Source organism: Euphorbia lathyris, chromosome 6, assembly GCF_963576675.1.
Source record: "Euphorbia lathyris chromosome 6, ddEupLath1.1, whole genome shotgun sequence".
Taxonomy (NCBI): domain Eukaryota; kingdom Viridiplantae; phylum Streptophyta; class Magnoliopsida; order Malpighiales; family Euphorbiaceae; genus Euphorbia; species Euphorbia lathyris.
In genome coordinates this window covers 80,963,646-80,983,070 of record NC_088915.1, presented here as the reverse complement: position 1 = coordinate 80,983,070, position 19,425 = coordinate 80,963,646, and the positions used below count along the sequence as shown (strand labels likewise).

The 19,425-nt window shown below is 35.3% G+C and overlaps 2 protein-coding genes across 2 annotated transcripts; one reads left to right on the top strand and one right to left on the bottom strand.

Moving 5' to 3' along the window:
* The first annotated feature begins 4,067 nt into the window (after positions 1 to 4,067).
* On the top strand, positions 4,068 to 13,969 carry LOC136233780 (cysteine-rich receptor-like protein kinase 29). The gene is made up of 7 exons (XM_066023471.1): positions 4,068 to 4,847; positions 6,421 to 6,537; positions 6,665 to 6,786; positions 7,726 to 7,936; positions 8,999 to 9,236; positions 10,161 to 10,302; positions 13,643 to 13,969. The coding sequence occupies exons 1-7, from the start codon at positions 4,136 to 4,138 to the stop codon at positions 13,967 to 13,969; spliced, it is 1,869 nt and encodes a 622-aa protein (XP_065879543.1). The 5' UTR covers positions 4,068 to 4,135.
* Positions 13,970 to 16,330: 2,361 nt separating this feature from the next.
* LOC136232946 (uncharacterized) lies at positions 16,331 to 18,520 on the bottom strand. Its single transcript, XM_066022432.1, has 2 exons — positions 18,298 to 18,520; positions 16,331 to 17,118 (listed from the first exon to the last, which is right to left on the bottom strand). The coding sequence occupies exons 1-2, from the start codon at positions 18,518 to 18,520 to the stop codon at positions 16,331 to 16,333; spliced, it is 1,011 nt and encodes a 336-aa protein (XP_065878504.1).
* Positions 18,521 to 19,425: the final 905 nt, after the last annotated feature.

Below are 19,425 nucleotides of genomic sequence, written 5' to 3'. Positions count from 1 at the left end.
GATTCTTCAAGGTAGGGGTAAGTTATTTTACACAAGCAAAAGATGAATGATTAGATAATAAAAGGTCTTATTTATAGATATATATGACCTAAAACCTAATTCTAAATGTTATCTAATGCAGGTAGGAAGTCTGAGGGCCAAAAGAGGTGTCATAGGGCCAGGAATCAGGCCAACTCGACGGGTTGGTTTTGCCCATCTCGTCGAATGACTCTCGGGGGTCCCTGAGACACGAATTTCTGCCGTATTTGTCCTTGTTTAACCTGCACACACACATCAAACTCCAAAAATCATTAGTTCAAAGGCTAAATTGACAAGCTCCACAAAAACAACCCCTGACAAGAGAGCTTCTTTTTTAGAGCTTCAACTTTAGTGCGATTGCATTTCACCTCCATTAGGAAAATGAATTTAGGATGTAGGATAGTTGCAAAATCGGCCGGCTGATGAACTGTCCGAGCATTCCCGATCCCCCAACAGTTCCAAGAGAGAATGCTCATTGGTCCTTGCGAGCTTAAATTCCTCGGCCCGCTTCTGATGGTGTGTTGGTTCCTTCCTCTACCTCCTTTTCACTGCTCACTTCACATTTCCATAAACTTTGGGGATCCGCCCTGTCTGTTGTCAACATGTGAAACCAAGCGTTTATGCTTCAGATCAAGTATCTCAATACCGTCATCATCTGAGGTTTGGGAGGTATTGTTGGCCAAGTTAGCCCCACCCTATGGATTATTCTCTTTATCATTTCGCTCTGCTAAAACTCGACCTTAGTACCAGAACCCGACGGGACCATCGTGGCAACCTACGGGATGCAAGAATTACTGGCGTCTGGTTCTGCGTTGATGCTGAAACTCGGCACATTTATGCTGCCAGATTGAGGTAAAACTTGTAGGGGCCATTGCAACAAATATTTTGACTGCGGTTGATTTTGGGAGCATCAGGTAGGGGCTCGAAGCCAAGGTCCATAAGCTCTCTCTACTTTATCGGGTTCAGCCACTTGTAACAAGGCTTGACAGAATTTATCAGCGTGCCCTATAAGACCACAGACAAAACAAAAAGTAGGTAGTCTCTCATACTTGAAATTTACCCAGAAGACATTACCGCCAGGCACACTGATCAAAATCTTTACTTTTAGAGGGCGAAAAACATTAATTGAAACACATATACGGAGGTAGGTTCTGGTAACCCCTGTGAAATTATTCGGGTCAGCTTCGACATAGGCTCTCATAAAATTTCCAATGCTGGCAGCGACTCTTTCTAACATAAAACCAATTAGGAGATCGTATACCTGAACCCAGAAGTCAGTGTGAGATAAGTTGATGTCCATAGGATTTTTCCCCTCTTCCAGACGTCTCAAACGTCCAATGCCCCCCCGGAGCCACGCTATTCCGCTCCCAAAGGTGATAGAACTCGAAATGAAAGAGATTAGATCCCAAATCTTCAACAAAAAGTCCTTTTGAAGGACTCCAAACATCGACTAAGGTCGTTTTCATAAAAAAACTCTTAATCAGACGGTCTATCAGGAAGGAACCTACCAAACACCACGACTGTGGCTGTGCTTGCAACTCGTTTTCGTCCGGTTGAATAACAAGGCTTGACCGCATTTCCTCTTCCAACGTTTTCATTGCACTCAAATAAGTAATGGCCTCCATTCGAGATGAAAGTTAGTGTGGCGGTGGTAAAAGATAAAGGATGGGCTCGACAACAACGAAATTTTCTTAGGTTCTTAGGTTTTACTCTCTATTTGCTATATTATTACACATCTTACTAATACACCTAATAGCCTTTTTTTTCATTTCAAATGTAAATATTTTACTTGATTTCTTATGATTGGTCTTATGGTCCATTTGTTTGCACTTATTGAGAGTGTAAATTTGTTGTCAGATCTCAACTTATTAAGAGTGTTTGTTTTTTATTTTTCTATATCACCTTTTTTGCTCTTAATGTATCTAACCGAATCAGATATCTACCAACTCCTTAAAAAAAATTAAAATACAAATATTTTTTTATTATATTTTTTTCTTTTTTTCATCTTTCTTATATACATAGAGTTGAGATGTGATATGTGTTGTACGAATAAAATGATACATTTTCTGTGTAATTCGTAAATATAATAATCAATTCTATTGTATCAATAGGTAAATAGGTAGGAGATAAAGTAGATAAATAATTATTTTTTACTTGTTCACTGTGCTATTTATGTATAAATAATTATTTAGATGTTGTCTTGATTAGATGGAACAATCTAGTGAAAATCAAAAAGTGAGCGGGAGGAATATGGATGTTGTAAAAACTTTGCTAACATCATATAACTAAGAACACCGGAAAATAGGGGTGGGCAAAAAAACCGAACAAATCGAAAACCGAAAAAATAAACCGAAAAAATAGTTAACCGAACTGACGGTTTCGGTTTATAGATTTAAGTATTTTCGGTTTTTAGTTTCGGTTTTCAATCTAAAAAAACTGCCGGTTAACCGAACCGTATATATATAATATTTAAATTTTTTATAAGTATAATATTCAATATTTAGTACATACAGATTATATCAGGTTGATTTTTCTCCCAAACCCTAAATCTCACACAACAGCCGCACACTCCCCACATCCTCTTTCTCTCTTTCGATCCCTCTCTTCCTCAATCTTTGCGGATCTCCATCTCCTTCCTCTGGATGATTTTTTGCCGGAAGCTCTCGATCCCCTTCCTCACGTTCAATCTGGATATCTTCTGCTTCCTTTAGGAAACCTTATTATTGTTCTTCAACCACCAGGTGGGCTCTGCTCTTCGCCTGGTCCTCCAATGGAATTCGCAATTAATTATATAAATCTTGAATCGGAAGTAGATCGACCTAGATCTAAGTTCTCATTGGTTTGCTTCACAAAAGAAAAAGCGAAGCAACTCCATTGATGAGGTTTTGGGTATAGAATAGATCTTAATTAATATAGCTACTCCTTGATGATGTTTTGGGTGTTTTATTGTAATTATAAAGTTCTTAAAATAGAATAGATCTGTAACTATTCTTTCGTGTGCTTTTTTTGAGAACATGAATGTTTATTGTTTGTAATTTTGCTGTGCAAGTTTGAGTCTAGATCCATGATTGATCTGTTGTGGGGTGTAAAAATTGATATTGCTGATCTATTTCGGGTTATCAAAATTATGGTTAACCGTGATTTTGGTTAACCATGGAGAAATATGGTTAAAAATCGTTAACCGAAAAACCTAATCAGATTGGTTTCAGTTTTCATATATGAAAACCGATATGTTCAGTTCGGTTAATAAATATGTTTAACGGACCGGTTAACCGAATCGTATCCACCCCTACTGGAAAATGCACCACCCTTATTATTTTTTTTTTGGTAGAAAAGGAAAGAAAACGAACAAAAACAGCCTAATCGGGATCAGCCTGGGAAAACTGGCTCCCACCATGTCATCCAAGATAAGAGACGAAATGAACTCCGGATGAGAAGAAAAGGTAGAGAGCCCCAACATCCTGGCATGACCTTCAGCTGCGAGACGGTCCGCCGTCCGATTTTGCTCCCTATAAATATGGCTGAAGCTAAAAGAATCAAAGGAAGAACATAACCTTTTAATCCCTTTGATTAGATTTTGGCTATTTAAGCAGATAGCTTTATTGTCTGAAATCATTCTGACAGCATCAAGGTTGTCAGACTCTACAAGAAGATTTTTCACCTCCATATTTTTAACTAGCCTAAGGCCAGACAAGATCCCCCAAGTTTTGCAGAGTAGGAAGAACCCAAACCCAAATTTATTATTTAATATTTCATTATTTCAATATTCAGACTTACCCTTAGTCTTCGAAACGTTGACCGGAACAACACTAATCATGTTGTTATAGTCCAAAAAAACACATGAAACCCAAAATGGTGTCACATTTAAACCCATATAATAATAGAAGCTAGTCATTTTCTCTCATGACACAAACAAAAAAAAAAAAAAAACCCATTAATTTATCGTTTATAAGAAAAAGAAAAAACCATCCTCACTCAGATTCTCATAAAGTAATATTTTTTCTCTTCCATATCATAACCGCAGACAATGCATTCACCAAGAACATTACTATTTTTCTTCATCTTCTTCTTCTTCAATTTTTTACAGTTCTCTACTTTTACCAGTGCTCCGCTTTGTATGAACAATTTGGGAAACTACACAGCAAACAGTACCTACAGAACAAACCTCAACACACTCTTCTCCTCCCTCAATTCCAAAACTTCAATCACCTACGGTTTCTACAATATCTCCGCCGGTCAAACCTCCGATGATAAAGTCACCGCAATTTCTCTCTGCAGAGGCGACATTTCGCCGGAGGATTGCCGAGCCTGCATCGGAAACTCCACTCGTGAAATCCTCGAAGTTTGTCCGAATCAGAAAGAGGCGATCGGATTCTACGAAAGATGCTCTGTACGATTCTCCAACAGATCGATTTCCGGTGTAATGGAGACGCAGCCGACGGTTCATATACCGAATGCAGCAAACGTTAGTGATGTGAATCAGTTCAATCCGGCGCTGCAAACGCTGTTGAGCCGACTTCGGAGTAGGGCGGCGGCGGGAAACTCGACGAGGAAATTTGCGACGGGAAATGAGAGTGCCGGATTTGAAACGATTTACGGACTCGTGCAATGCTCGCCGGACATTACAGAGCAATATTGCAGCGATTGTGTTGTTTCTGCTGTTCGATATATTCCGTTTTGTTGCGCCGGAAGATTGGGTGCGAGAGTGCTTAAACCGAGTTGCAATATCAGATATGAGACTTATCGATTTTATCAGCCGGCGCTGGATGAAGCCCAATCAGAACAACCATTTACGCCGGATCCGGCAATGGCTCCTAATCTCACAAAAGGTATGTAAAAGCTACAATGTGAAAGCATAACTGTTTATGGGTCGGGTTGATGGAGTTGGACTTAATAAGTTTTATAAAAAAATAAAAAATAACAAAAGCTATTTGGTTTTTTATATGAATATCATAATTCAATACGAAAATTATAACTAAATCATATAATTAAATTTAATTTTCAATATATTATTTTTTTTATATATATTAAATAAAATATGCTTTTACACTTAATTTAAAAAGTTTAAATCCTAATTTATAAATTTTAAACTATTGATAATATATTTTAAAACTCTAATTTATAAACTTTAATCTTTAAAAATAACGATTTTATTAATTTAATATAATTCAAAATTATAATTTGACATAATTATAAATAATTTTTCAAACGTGAATTTTTATATAAATTTTCCTGTATTAATTATAATTAGACTAATTATTTATAATAATCTAAAATTTATAAATAATTTTTAAAATATGAAATACTTCAAAAAAAATGATTTTAGCCTTTTATAAAAATATAAAACTGTTTTATTTTTAAATCTAAAAAATAACTGCATATTTGATCAAAGTATAATAAATATTTTAAAACTGATTTTACACGCAATTTAAAAAAAAAAAACTCAATTCAAACTTAATTGAACCTCCTATTAATTTGGATCTTTGTATAAAGAATTTATAATTAATTATAATTAAATTATATTATTTGATATTTCATTATTTTTTATATATTATAAATAAAAAATAATTTTATATCTTAACTTAAAAAATTCTACATCTCAATTTAGAAATCTTAAATTTGAAAAATATAGCTTAAATTTTTAATTTAAAAAACTAATCTTTAAAATATATTAAAATAATAATTTAATTAGTTTAATATAACAAAATCAAATTATTATTTAAAATAATTGTGAATAAGTTTTAAATGATTATGTCGATATTTTTTTAGTTATAGATTGATTTTTCTTATTAATTGTCATCCAAAAGTTTTATGTTAAAATCTATTTATTTATTTTTAATTTTGTTTATTAATCTTATTATATAATTGGACCAAATATAAGCAAACTTTAAAAAAGCCCAGGTGATCCATATGATCAACCAAGGCCATTTAATTATGCATGCGTGGGCAATGCAGTGTGTTCAAACGAAATGATAAAGAAACTTTTTTCCCATTTGTCTTCCGATGTAAAAGATAAACATGAGATATCTAATTAAACATTTAAAACTTTAAGTTTTAAAGTGAAAAAACAAAATGAGGTAAAAAAGAAGTAACCAAACACCTTCTAAATATTTTAGGACAAATAAAAAGAAATTCATCCTGTCACGGAAATCCTTTGACCCGATTCAACAGAAAAAGAAGTAGAAGTTTTAGATCGGGGGTTCTTGACTTCCAACATTAGGGTAAAATTGTACCATTTTGGAATAAAATTGCTCCAGACCCAAAATCTTAGAGGTATTTATCTACCAAAAAAAATGTTAGAGGTATTTTTACACCTTAACACTCTCTATATATATATTATATAGTATGATACAATAACCTTTAAACTCTTCCAATCTATTCGTATTCAATGATTTGGTGCAGGAAAAAGTAGGCGAACGATCATTATTGTTGTCGTTTCAACTGTAAGCTTTCTACTGGCTCTTGTTATATGCAACATAGTTTATTTACGAGTCCAAAGGACAAGTAAAAAAATTCGAAGTAAGTTGGAATGTTTTGCTGGACTTTGTACTGTCAAAATTTCTTAATTGACTTTTGTGTATATATATGCATTATATTGATCAATTTTAAAATGGGTTTTCACATATTTATCTCTTTTATGAATTAGCCATGGATGAAATAAGTAGTGTTGAATCCTTCAACTTGGACTTTGAGACCATTAGACTTTCAACGGATGACTTTTCAGAAGAAAATAAGCTTGGAGAAGGTGGCTTTGGTTCAGTTTACAAGGTAAATATCCCTTTACTTCTCCTTTTCATAATTTTTGTTGTTTTTGTCATGGAACCGTTTGAACTAAAAGCTCGAGCTGATAGTTAAAGGTTCACTTCATATTAATAGCTCACACACCCCCACACGCGGAAGCACACCCAGGCCCATCCCACCATGCTTTTTTAATTCCACAAATTAACGAGGTTGCCAGGACTCGAACCCTTGACCGTTTGGTCCTAGAGCCTCTGATACCATGTTATGGAACCGTTTTAACTAAAAACTCGAACTGATAGTTAAAGGTCCACTTCATATTAATAGGTGACAGTTTTATTTAAATAATAAATAATTAAGTGTTCGTACTAATAGTTATTTTTAAAGAAAATTTAGCTAAAATATATATACTTTTTTTTTTCTTTATACTAATCATCTCTTCTCTAGTAGTATGTATAACGATTCTTCTTGGTCGGATATAATACTCCCGAAACAATGTAAAATTGAGTTAAGTGGCTGCGCCTTTGTACCTGTATGTACTAATTAACTTTGGACTACAACATCTTTATTTGACTATTTAGCATATTTTAAAATTGACATGGCATGGCCTAGACAAACTTTTCATATAAATACATTTTATACCATGTCAACAAATAAGAGTGTCTAAAATCCAAATTTAGGTACATAAAAAGTCCAAATATAGGTTCATGACGCCAAACAGAAAAAATGATAAGTTTAGATATGTGAACGGATAAAAATGATATGTTTAGATATATGATTATGTATTAATAAGCCTCAATAATAACTTCAAGGAATGTTATATACATCTCATATTACTTAATTAACGAGCTATATATGCGAGACAACCATTTTTCTTTGAAGTACCTTCTTTTACGGTGATTTAAGCCTTTATTTACAAGACTTGACATATATAAGATTTTTTACATATATATAATATAATCTTAACAGGGTATACTTGGAGATGGAGAATGTATAGCAGTGAAAAGGCTTTCTAGTCATTCCAAACAAGGGGAATTGGAATTTAAAACTGAAGTATTAGTGATGGCTAAACTTCATCACAGAAATCTAGTGAAGCTTCTTGGTTTCTGTTTGAAAGGAAATGAAAGGCTTCTTATCTATGAGTTTCTTCCTAATGCCAGCCTTGATCAAACTCTATTTGGTAATTAACTATGAGTATTATTCTTTTTTTTGGAAATAGCATTTTGCACAACAAGAAAAAAAAAACATTAAACTACCGTAGATTTTGTTGGTGATTTCTGTAAATCCGTCGGAGATCATGGTCTCCAAGAGATATGATTCCGATAGAAATACAGTGTTGAGATTTCCATTCGTAATAGCACTTTTTCTTGTAGTGTTGAGATCTATCATCTTTTCGATTTTTGTTGAAAAAGCTCTCGATCTTTTATTTTGACACATATTGAGCACTTGATCAATTATAATCATTAAGTCCTTGGTGAGTAGGAAAATCAGTTTTGAACATAAAACACAGAGCTTAATGCATCATCAGCTCTCTAAACTTGTCCATAACTTGTTTATTCTGTAACACCAACTCCTTAAACTTGTCCATAAAAGTAGATTAGATGTCTCGCAAGCTCCCCGAACATGCTTATTCCGTAATAACTAAATACAAAAACCATAATACTAACCCTCGATCCTCATTCGTTCGATCTCTGAAACCTGCAACACTAACTCTTATAATAGATTAAAAGATAGGAAAAAGAAATAATTACCTATCGAATAGATGAAAATGTATTTTTAGAATTTAGGTTTAATAAGTTTTTGCATTTAGTTGTCACATATAAACAAATTTAGGGAGCTGGTGAGACACTTACGAAGTTCAGCGAGCTAATCTATCTTTATGGATAAGTTTAAGGAGCTGGTGATATGAAATAAACAAGTTTAGGGAGCTGGTGATACGAAAACAAAGTTCAGAGAGACAATACTGTTATGGACAAGTTCAGTGAGCTGGTGATACATACACTCATGAAATGGATAACGTTTTTTCAATTGAATTAGATTTCCAGTAATGAGTGCAATCATGATTTCAAGAGCTCAATATATCAAATTGAAAGATCAATAACTCAGTCAATAAAAATCTAAAAGACCAAGAGTTTAAAAATGTGTCTTTTTCCCCTTCTTTTTATACGTTTATCTGGGTTACATAAATTTATATACATGTTCATGTAAACATTTGATTTTAGTCCTATGAATTAATGTGCAGACAGAACAAAGAGTGCAAATTTGGATTACGAAAAACGTTCCAAGATAATTGGAGGAATTGCTAAAGGGCTTCTTTATCTTCATGAGGATTCTCGACATCCAATTATTCACCGCGACCTTAAAGCTAGTAACATTTTGTTAGATGCAGAAATGAATCCTAAAATTTCAGATTTCGGCTTGGCAAGGCTGTTTATATTGGATCAAACTCACAGCAACACGAGTAGAGTTGTCGGAACATTGTAAGTTCATGAAAAAAAATATATTACTTTTAGCATTTACGTGATTAGACATGATAAATTGCATCCACGGTCACCAAGGGCAGACAAGGGAGGTTCAGGAGCGTCAGAGCACCCTTGGCTGCCGGAACCATCTGAGGGGTACAGAAAGCACCCCCAAAAGATGGACGAAGGTGCCTTTTCTTTTTTTAGTCTCAGTTGTTCAGGTCAAAACCACGCCTTTTTGGTCTGCTGGAGCTAAAAAAAAAATAAGGGTGGGGAGAATCAGGGGAGGCTCGGGAGTGCTGGAGCACCCCTGACCACCTCCACAAAACCAGGGGTACGGAAAGCACCCCCAACAGATCGATGAAGGTGCTGCCTTCTCTTTTCTTTAGCCACACTCCGGGTCAAAACAATGTCATCGTGGTCTGTTGGGGCTAAAAAATAAGGGTTGGGCTTGATTTTTGCACTCCCAATTTATTGTGGCTGGCTCCGCTGATGATTAGAGTCTGTGTTACAAAGATCACTGAACTTCTTTTCTTTCAACAAAATCAGTGAACTTAACATTTTATTTTGATGAAGTTTTTCAGCCAGTTTGTGTATAGAAAATCATCGGATTGTTGATGTGGCACAGAAGACAATTAACTATATACTAATTAAGCATCGCGTTAATTTCTATCATGTCAACTTAAAAAGCTAGACATATCCAGTATGACGCTTAGTTGGCATATTAACTATCTCTTATCACGCACGTCAATTTTCCAGCGGGTTTTTTGCACACAATTTTCCGGGAGTAACTTTAGTTGAAATGAAATGTGAATTTTAATGATTTTATAGAATGAAAACGAAGTTCAATAACCTTTCTGGAATGGAATCCAAACTTCAATAGCGATGAGTATATTTTACCCAAATATAATTAAATTTTTATACATATTGATTCCTATGCAGCGGATATATGGCTCCAGAGTATGCAATACATGGACAGTTCTCATTTAAGTCTGATGTGTTCAGTTTTGGTGTACTAGTTTTGGAGATTGTAAGTGGCAGAAGCAATACTTGTTTCAGCTACGAGGAAGACCTTTTGACTTATGTAAGTACAACTATATTTACATAAAACTTTTTATTAAAATTTGTAAGGTTTAACACATCATGGATACCTAGGCCCGGAAATTCGATTGATCCTCTGAATTAGAGTGTTTCGTGAGTTCTCTAAACTTGCTTAAAGTGATTTCTTGGCCTTCTAAACTTGTTTAAAATGATATACATTTCAATTTGTTCAAATTCTTCTTCTCTACCACGTGGACTTAGAGGATAATTAAGTTAAGAAGGCTAACGAGACACTTTGTAAGTTTAGGAGGCTAATCACTTTTCTGAAGTAGCTATGTTTGACTGCTAGTTAAAGCGACCCTCTTCTCTGCAACGTAACACCCTACTTGTGCGGTTGCAGACAGGGAGCCGAGGTGCTTTGTATTTAGGGGTGGTAATAGGGTGAGGTAGGTACAAAGATGAATTTTTCCCTCCATCCTCAATACTCACAGAGACATCATAAGAAAACGAATACCACAAATGGAGACTAAGATTAAGTGGTGGAAATTGCAAGGGGAGAATCAACAAAAATTTGTGGATGAGATGGCCAAAAAAGATATTTGGACTTGTAATATGGATTTAGATATAGATTCGATATGGACTAAAATGGAGCATAGTATAAAGGAAGTAGCGAAGGAAGTTCTAGGGGAATCTAAAGGTAGCATGCCACCGGATAAGGACACATCTTGGTGGAGAGAAGAAGTACGACAAGCAGTAAAGAGTAAGCGAGAATCCTATAAAATATTGGGGAAATGTAGGAGTGATGAGAACAACGAAAAATACAAAGAGGCTAAAAGGGAAGTAAAGAAGGTCATACGAGATGCTAGAGCAAAGGTGAATTGGGATCTGTATACAAGATTGGACACGAAAGAAGGGGAGAGAGACATATATAGAATTGCTCAGATGAGAGATAGGAAGACGCGAGATCTCGGAAAAGTTAAATGTGTGAAGGATGTGGACCAAAAAGTCCTAGCTGGAGATAAGGATATCAAGGAACGATGGAGGTCCTATTTTGATGACTTATTTAATGGAGATCGCAGACAAGATGTTGGAGATATAAGTATCCATCACAATATGATAAATCATGAATGCCTGCGGAGAATTCAAAAGGGTGAAGTCAAAATGGCATTAAATAAGATGAGGCTGAAGAAAGCAATAGGACCTGATGGCATCCCTATTGAGATTTGGAGATGTTTGGGAGAGAGAGGAATCGAATGGTTAACGACGTTTTTCAATAAAATTTGGAGAAACAATAAGATGCCATTAGAATGGAGGAAAAGTATCTTAATCCCTTTGTATAAAAACAAAGGCGATGTCCAAGATTGTGCCAACTATCGAGGAATCAAATTAATGAGTCACACTATGAAACTTTGGGAGCGAGTGATCGAACAAAGGCTAAGGAGGATGGTGAAGATCTCGAAAAACCAGTTTGGCTTTATGCCGGGAAGATCAACTATGGAAGCCATCCATCTAATGAGACAATTAATGGAGTACTATCGAAATAAGAATAAAGACTTGCATATGGTTTTCGTTGACTTGGAGAAATCATATGATAAGGTACCAAGGGAAGTACTTTGATGGGCCTTGTTAAGGAAAGACATTTCGCGGAAATATATTGACATCATAAAGGACATGTATGAGGGAGCATCCACGGCTGTACGTACTAGTGTTGGGAAGACTGAAGAGTTCCCTATTACCATTGGAGTGCATCAAGGTTCTGCACTAAGCCCATTTCTTTTTGCCATCGTTATGGATGAACTAACAAGTTCACTTCAAGATGGTATACCATGGTGCATGTTGTTTGCAGATGATATTGTGTTGGTGGATGAGACGAAAGAAGGAGTGGAGAGGAAGTTGGAACTATAGAGACAAACTCTAGAATCTAGAGGCTTTAAGTTGAGCCGAAGTAAGACAGAATATTTGGAGTGTAAGTTTAGCGGCCATAGAAGTAGGGAGGCAGGGACAATCACCCTAGATGGGAGAGTTGTTCATGCCTCAGATTGCTTCCGGTATTTAGGATCTATTATCCAAATGGATGGAGAAGTAGATGGAGATGTTGCTCATAGGATTAAAGCCGATTGGTCAAAGTGGAAGAGTGCTACGGGTTTCCTTTGTGACCCCGGCATGCCTAATAGATTGAAGGAAAATTATACCGCACGGCAATCAGACCAGCATTGTTATATAGTACAGAGTGTTGGGCAGTGAAACACTGTGACATCCATAAGATGTCGGTGGCGGAGATGCGTATGTTGAGATGGATGTGTGGTCATACGAGAAAGGATCGGGTGAGTAATGAAATAATTAGGACAAAAGTAGGGGTTACATCTATTGAGAATAAAATGAGGGAAAACCGACTATGGTGGTTTGGCCATGTGAGACGTAGAGCGCTTGATGCGCCGGTTAGGAGGACCGAAGAGTGGCAAAGGGACGTAGTGGTGATGGGTAGGGGAAGACCTAAGCAAACTTGGAGGAGGGTGATCGAGAGTGATATGAGTTTATTAGGGATTGAGGAAAATATGGTAGTGGATAGGACGAATTGGAGGGAGAGAATTTGTGTTGCTGGCACGGTGTGATTTCACGGTTTTATATGATGGTTCATGTTAGCCGACCCCGAATCATTTCGGGACTAAGACTTTGTTGTTGTTGTATCCTTATCGTAACGGATTGCCAAATTTTTTTCTTCTAACCTATCATTTGGTAACCTTTGCTTCACAAACTGTCCAAAATGTTGATTCTTATCTTTATTGATTGAGATTTCACTTTTGATAGGTTAGTAAGCAAATGTTACCAAATAATATAAGTGAGACGGCAAAGACTAACATTTTGAATAGATTAGAGGGCAAATGTTAGTTATCAAATAGTAAGTTAAAGTGTAAAGACCAACATTTGAGTTGTGGAGAACCATTTTACTAATTTCTCCATTCCACGGGGAACGATTTCGAGGATCCCCCATCTCTATTGGCATAGATGACTATGAGTTGCGAAGAATTTCCTCTCCGTTGTCATCCCTCCTTTCACCTATTCTAGTATCTTTAGATTCTTTAAAGTTGATAGACAGATTTAGTTTAACCCAAATCGAAGTTTAGGTATCAAGGAAGCTCTGAAGTTGGTAATATTTAACAAATTAGCCCAAATTTCACAAATTTTTGGGTATTCAAATTGATTGTATTGAGGCTAGTTTGTCAAATAGTGTCAACTTCAAGACTGGCTTGATACATAATCTTCAATTTGGGCTAAACTGAACAACATGTCCGCCAACTGGACCAAATTGATCCTAAATTCAAAAAATGGTCTATCGCGACAATTTTTAGCGACACCTAATCGAAATGTTATGAATTTTGCAGGCTTGGAATAACTGGAAAGCAGGAACACCCTCAAATATTATAGATCAAAATTTGAGAAATGGATCAACAACGGATATGATGAGATGCATTCACATTGGATTACTTTGTGTTCAAGAAGCTATATCTGAAAGACCATCCATGGCTTCCATACTTTTCATGCTAAGTAGCTATTCTTGCACTCTTCCTTTGCCTTCTAAACCATCTATTTTCATTTATAGCAACACTGGATCTATTGTGTCATATTCAAGGCACATTAATATTACTGAAGCTCAAGCTCGCACACCGTCAAGAAACGAACTCACCGTTTCCGAAATGTATCCTCGTTGATAATGTTCGCTAATATTATCTCCCGATTTCTACAGAAAGCTGAACCGGACCTGTCTACAGGTCCGATGTATGGTTTTGTAAAGGTAAATTATATACGTGGTGTACAATCTTTATCATTTTTCACATTTTGGTGTACAACCTTTAATTTTGCACAAAAAAATGTACAACCTTAATGTACAGCCGGTAATTGTGAACAGTCAGCGCGAAGTCAACGTGTCACGTCATCAAATTGACATTCATAAAAGTCAAAAATTGACCGGTCAACACGAAGTCAACATGTCATATCAGCAATTTTGACTTGAGAATTTTTACTGTATGCCCGGCGTACAGCTGATGTGGTATGCCATAAAGCTATAGCAAATAGGATCAAAACATCTGTTAAAAAACTTGTAATTAATTAAAAAAAAAAACAAATACACATTCCCTTCATCTTTTAGGTTTAGTCTTTTTCATATTCTTCTCTTTAGCAGACTACCACTCGCCGGACCACTACCACTGCTTTCGTCTGTTCTCCTCTTCCGACAACCATCACCTCGTTTCTTCTCACCGGCTCACTTTTTAACTTGAAAAGATTTAATATCGGAGGATACTAGACTAAATCAGATTTATTTGGGAAATTAAATACTTCCATTGAAATCTCCTCATCCCTTGTTTTTCACTCTACCCAGAAGGTCATGACTCTGGTTCAATTTAATTTCCTGCACCCTCTCTTTCTCTGTGAATTTCAATTTATATTGTTTATTTGTAAAATTCATATTGTTAATTAGTAACTTTGATTTTGAATTTGATTCAATTTCTATGAAATTAGATTTCGAGACCTGTTATTTTACAGAAAATCAAATAAATTTCTTTGCTTTGATATCACAGCAATATAAATTCTTATCATTCAAAGAATATCTGTGTTATTTTTTTGGATGAGCAAAGAAGTAACAGAGGTGATGGTAGTTGGTAAAGAAAAACAGGCGGAGGTGGTGATAGTCAAATTACTGGATGTACACTTTAGTTGGAGGTCACCAAAAGATTTGTACACTTTTGTGTGCAAAATTGAAGATTTTAGACCAAAGTATGAAATAAAACAAATATTGTACACCACGTATGTAATTTATCTGATTTTGTAAATATAATCTTACTCTTATTTGGAAAGAGATTCTTATTTTGTGAATACAGGGTTATAATAGAACCTTATGTAATAAGGATTATTCCTCCTTGATTAGGAGTCTTAATATTTAATTGTATACTCTGCTCTCTTTATCCGTCGCGGTGATCTGACAATGATACCAATTGTCGACAGATTTTTTCCGTCAGTAATCACAAATTTTCTTATAGTATTGCAAGAGTAACTTGGAATTATGAGACCCTTGTTATAGATTTTTTTTTCTTCTTTTTTTGTAATTGTGAAATATATGAAATGTGTTTGGAATCCCAATTTCTCTTGCCTCTGTTTCGTGAAGATATATCAATCAAATTGGGTAAATTACACTCATGGCTCCTCAATTTAGAATTTACTTTCTTTATAACCTCTTGCATTCAAAATCAGACATAAAAGTATACCAACTTTGCACTTTACTACATAAAAGCCCCTTAGCATTTGATCATTCCTATAATAGGTAATTCTTGTTTTAGAGTTGATGGAAATGATATTTTAAGAAACTTTAATTTTGAAGTTTTTGGTTTTGAGATTGCTTATATATTGTTTGGTTAGGAAAGAAAAAATGATTGTGTAGTTTTTATAAGTGACTTTTACAAAGTAAAAGTTGAGATGCGATTGAGCCGGTGAAAGGCTTTAAAGAAGGAATACCAGGGAATCTTCTCCTCGCTAGAAGAGCCACATGGTCTTTTTGACCATAAATCTAGAGAGAAGGACTCGTCTGACTTCAAAGTCTTTTATGTTCGATTTTGAAGATGAGGAGCCATAAATAAAATAAGGTCTAAGTTGATGGACTATGGGTATAATTTACCCCAACCGAATTACTACGAAGTGTTTGCTTTTTTCTTCTTTTTTGGATTTTTTTTAAAGTGTTCAGTAGAATTAAAAAAACAATTGGCGATAAGTATTTTTGGAAAAAACATCTGTTAACATCTATCAACTAACAAAAACAACAAACAATAAACGACATCATTTGAACCAAATAACTTTTACATATTCAACTTGAACAAAACAATAATTGTCTATTAGCAAATTAAGTTAGAAGCTATCAAAAGCTTCTATTATTCATTACAATTTATTCACTAATATTCAGAATTTCCCCCATACTTCTTTGAATAAAGGCAAAAAGCTAACAACAGAACAGAATCGAGTTCGGACATCCCAACCAGGTTGGCATCCCGCACATAGAACCACAAATTTCCCCATATAATTAATTACTTCTTGCAAACAATTCCATATCCTGCAGAAGAGCTATGGGTGCAGTCAAGGGTGACATAGTTCATCATGGATGAAATCTCTTTCTCCTCATTACGGGGAACGAAAATGCAAGATTGGCAATCTGATGAAAGAAGAGAAGAAGTTCTGTAATTTTCGTCGCCTCCTAAAACGGGCATTGCCACACCTGGCTTTGCCTGGTTCTCGAAATCGGGCCTATAAGTCCTTCCTAAAACTCCATCAATCTTAGGTGAAAGGTTAAAGAACCTGAACTGAATCTCCAAATGGATAAAGCAATCATCAGAAGGTATTTGATATTTATGGATTCTATCGTCTTCCTTTGTCACCGGTACCACATTCACCAAAATCTCCGCAGCATCTTTCAGCGTTACAATCACACTGTTCTTGCTTGAAACTCTCTCTACTTTAACATCTTTCTCTAGGGAGTACCAGGTGGCAAGGGAGGTTTCGGGAACCGATAAATCTTCCCCGTTGTAAGTGAATTTCAAATGGTCAATTTGGGCATCCCAAGTTGCAGCCTTAGTGGCGTCAAGAGAGAAAGAATGAGAGTTGAAAAGGACTCCAAGGGCTTGAATCCAAGTGAAGTCCCTGCTTCTGCCTACGGGCCTGTGGCCAATGAAGCGGCCGTTAATCTGAAGATATGGCTCTGATACTAAGCTGAAGTGTTCGTTACTCTTTCCGTGGAAATAGAATACAACACCATCTCCACCAATGAACCGGGGATCGTAGCATGCTGAGCCAGGTGTCTCACAGTTTGCCAAGCGATCTGATAATATTAGATTAAATTAGATTTGGCATTCCTAAAAAGATATTGTATATAGTTATACTTGACGAATCGAAAACTAGTAAATAACTACAAAAGTGCTATAACCGGAGCTATTAGTATATATTAGCTACAAAAGATTAATTCATAACTAACTTTTATAGTTGCTAAATAATTTATCAGCTACAATATTTTCTATTGTAGTTAAAAGGTTGTATCCAATACCTTATGTACTGCTACAGAATATATTCGTCGAAAAAAACTAGTTAATAGCTACAAAAGTATTAGGTTTAAATCATACAAGCCTCTAAAGTTGTACATTTTAGTCAATTTTCCCTCCGAACTAAAAGGACAACCCATTAGTCACTCTTAGGGGTGAGTACGGTTCAGTACAATTCAGAGATTTGAAAATCTCCAATTATGTCTAATAAAGTAAACGGTACAATTCAGTTTCGGTCCTACAGAAAATGTCAACGGTTCAATCCGGTTTTGGATCTTTTTTTGGATATTCAATCCGGTTCTAGAATCTCCAACATATTTACTCAATTAAGTCAACGGTACAATTCAATTCGGTCTTATAGAAAAAGTCAACAGTTCAATCCAATTCTGGATCTTTTTTTTCGGGTATTCAGTATGGTTCAAGAATCTCCGAGATCCACGCTCAGCCTTAGTCACTCTAACTCCCTAAAAGTGACATAATGAGCCCCTTATTTCTCCTCAATCGGAGAAGATGTTGATCAATGAAGACCACTCTCCTTTCGGTTGACTTTCCTTATGCAATGTGGGTTTTTCTTTTATAAAAATCTATAATATGGCCTTTCGAGATGGTATTTTAAAATGTATGAGTTTAAAGACATTATTGCAAAATATGCTCTAAGAACGAGTAAATCTTTTTGAGGAGAAACCCGCATAGCATATGGAAAGTCAACCGAAAGATAAGTGGTCAAAATCTTATCCGATTGAGGAAAAAGAAGGGGCATGTTATGTCACTTTCAAGAGATTGGAGTGAATAATGGGTTGTCCTTTAAATTCGGAGGCAAAGCGATAAAAATGGACAAATTTAGAAGGTTCCATATGGTAGTTATTAGCTACAAATATAATTTTCGTAGCCAATTAGCTATAAATAACATTTGTTGTAATATATGAAACAAGGAAGAAAAGTAGCTAGATTAAGTGTCTTACATTTGCATTGAGAGTAGCATTGAGGAGAGTTACAATCAACATAGCATACTTTAGCTTTCGGGTTTTCGGAGGAGAGGCTCGGGCATTCAGTAGGGCACTCAAAATACTTGTCCCCGCACCGGCTAGTTGGGCTACAATAGTAAGATGCAGCATTAGCCTGTATAATGCCTGCAACGAACGCTACGAGAAGCAGAAACAAACACCTTTTGCTTACAATCTCCATACTTCTCTATTAATTTTACTTTAGAAAAGAGGAAGCAAGGCAAGTTATGCAAAACACCCTTTCTTCTTGGGCTATATATAGAATTCTTAATTTCATTTAAATTTGATTTTTTTTTTTATAAAACGGCGTAGTTTTAGTTTATGTTTTTAATACCATATTTTGAGTTTGTGATTTACTCTATGTTTTATCTCATAATTGAAGCATGAACATGGGCTTAGTTGACTTCCAATTGCTTTATATGGAATGAATGGAATCTATAGGCATTAATTTACTACTATGCCTTCAGAGTGCAAAAATAGGAACTCTAAAGTGACTAATGATATAGGGATGGTAATTATTAGTTATGAGATGTTCGTGTCGTGTTAATTATTGAGTTATAATCGTAAAATGTTTGTGTAATGATTGTTTGTATAATGATTGGGTACGTCAATTTGATTAGGTTTGTATTGATTTCCGGTCGTGTTTTCAATCAAACCTAATTTTTTATCTATGTTGATGGTATTCTTGTTCATGAGCTAGGCCGAGCCTGACTCGGGCCGGACACAACCAGATTGAAAACTAAAATCCGTTGTCCAGACCCAACCTAGCCACACCTTTCAAATTTTGGGCTTGGGCCAAAGCAAGAAACCTAAAACCCAAGCCCGGCCCACCCAAACCGTCCAAACTATTTTCTTAAAATAAAATTAATTTTAAAATTTAACGGTGAATTTCTAATATGCGAAATCGTCACAATTTCTATAATAACAACTTAACTATATAACTACATAATAAATTTATAATGCAAGACAATTAAAAAATAGAATCAACAAAAATTTAAAAATGAAAAAGAAATAGTTTTTATTTGTTTTCTAATAGTACAGATACAACTCCATAATCATTTCTTTTTTACAAACTCTAAATAAACA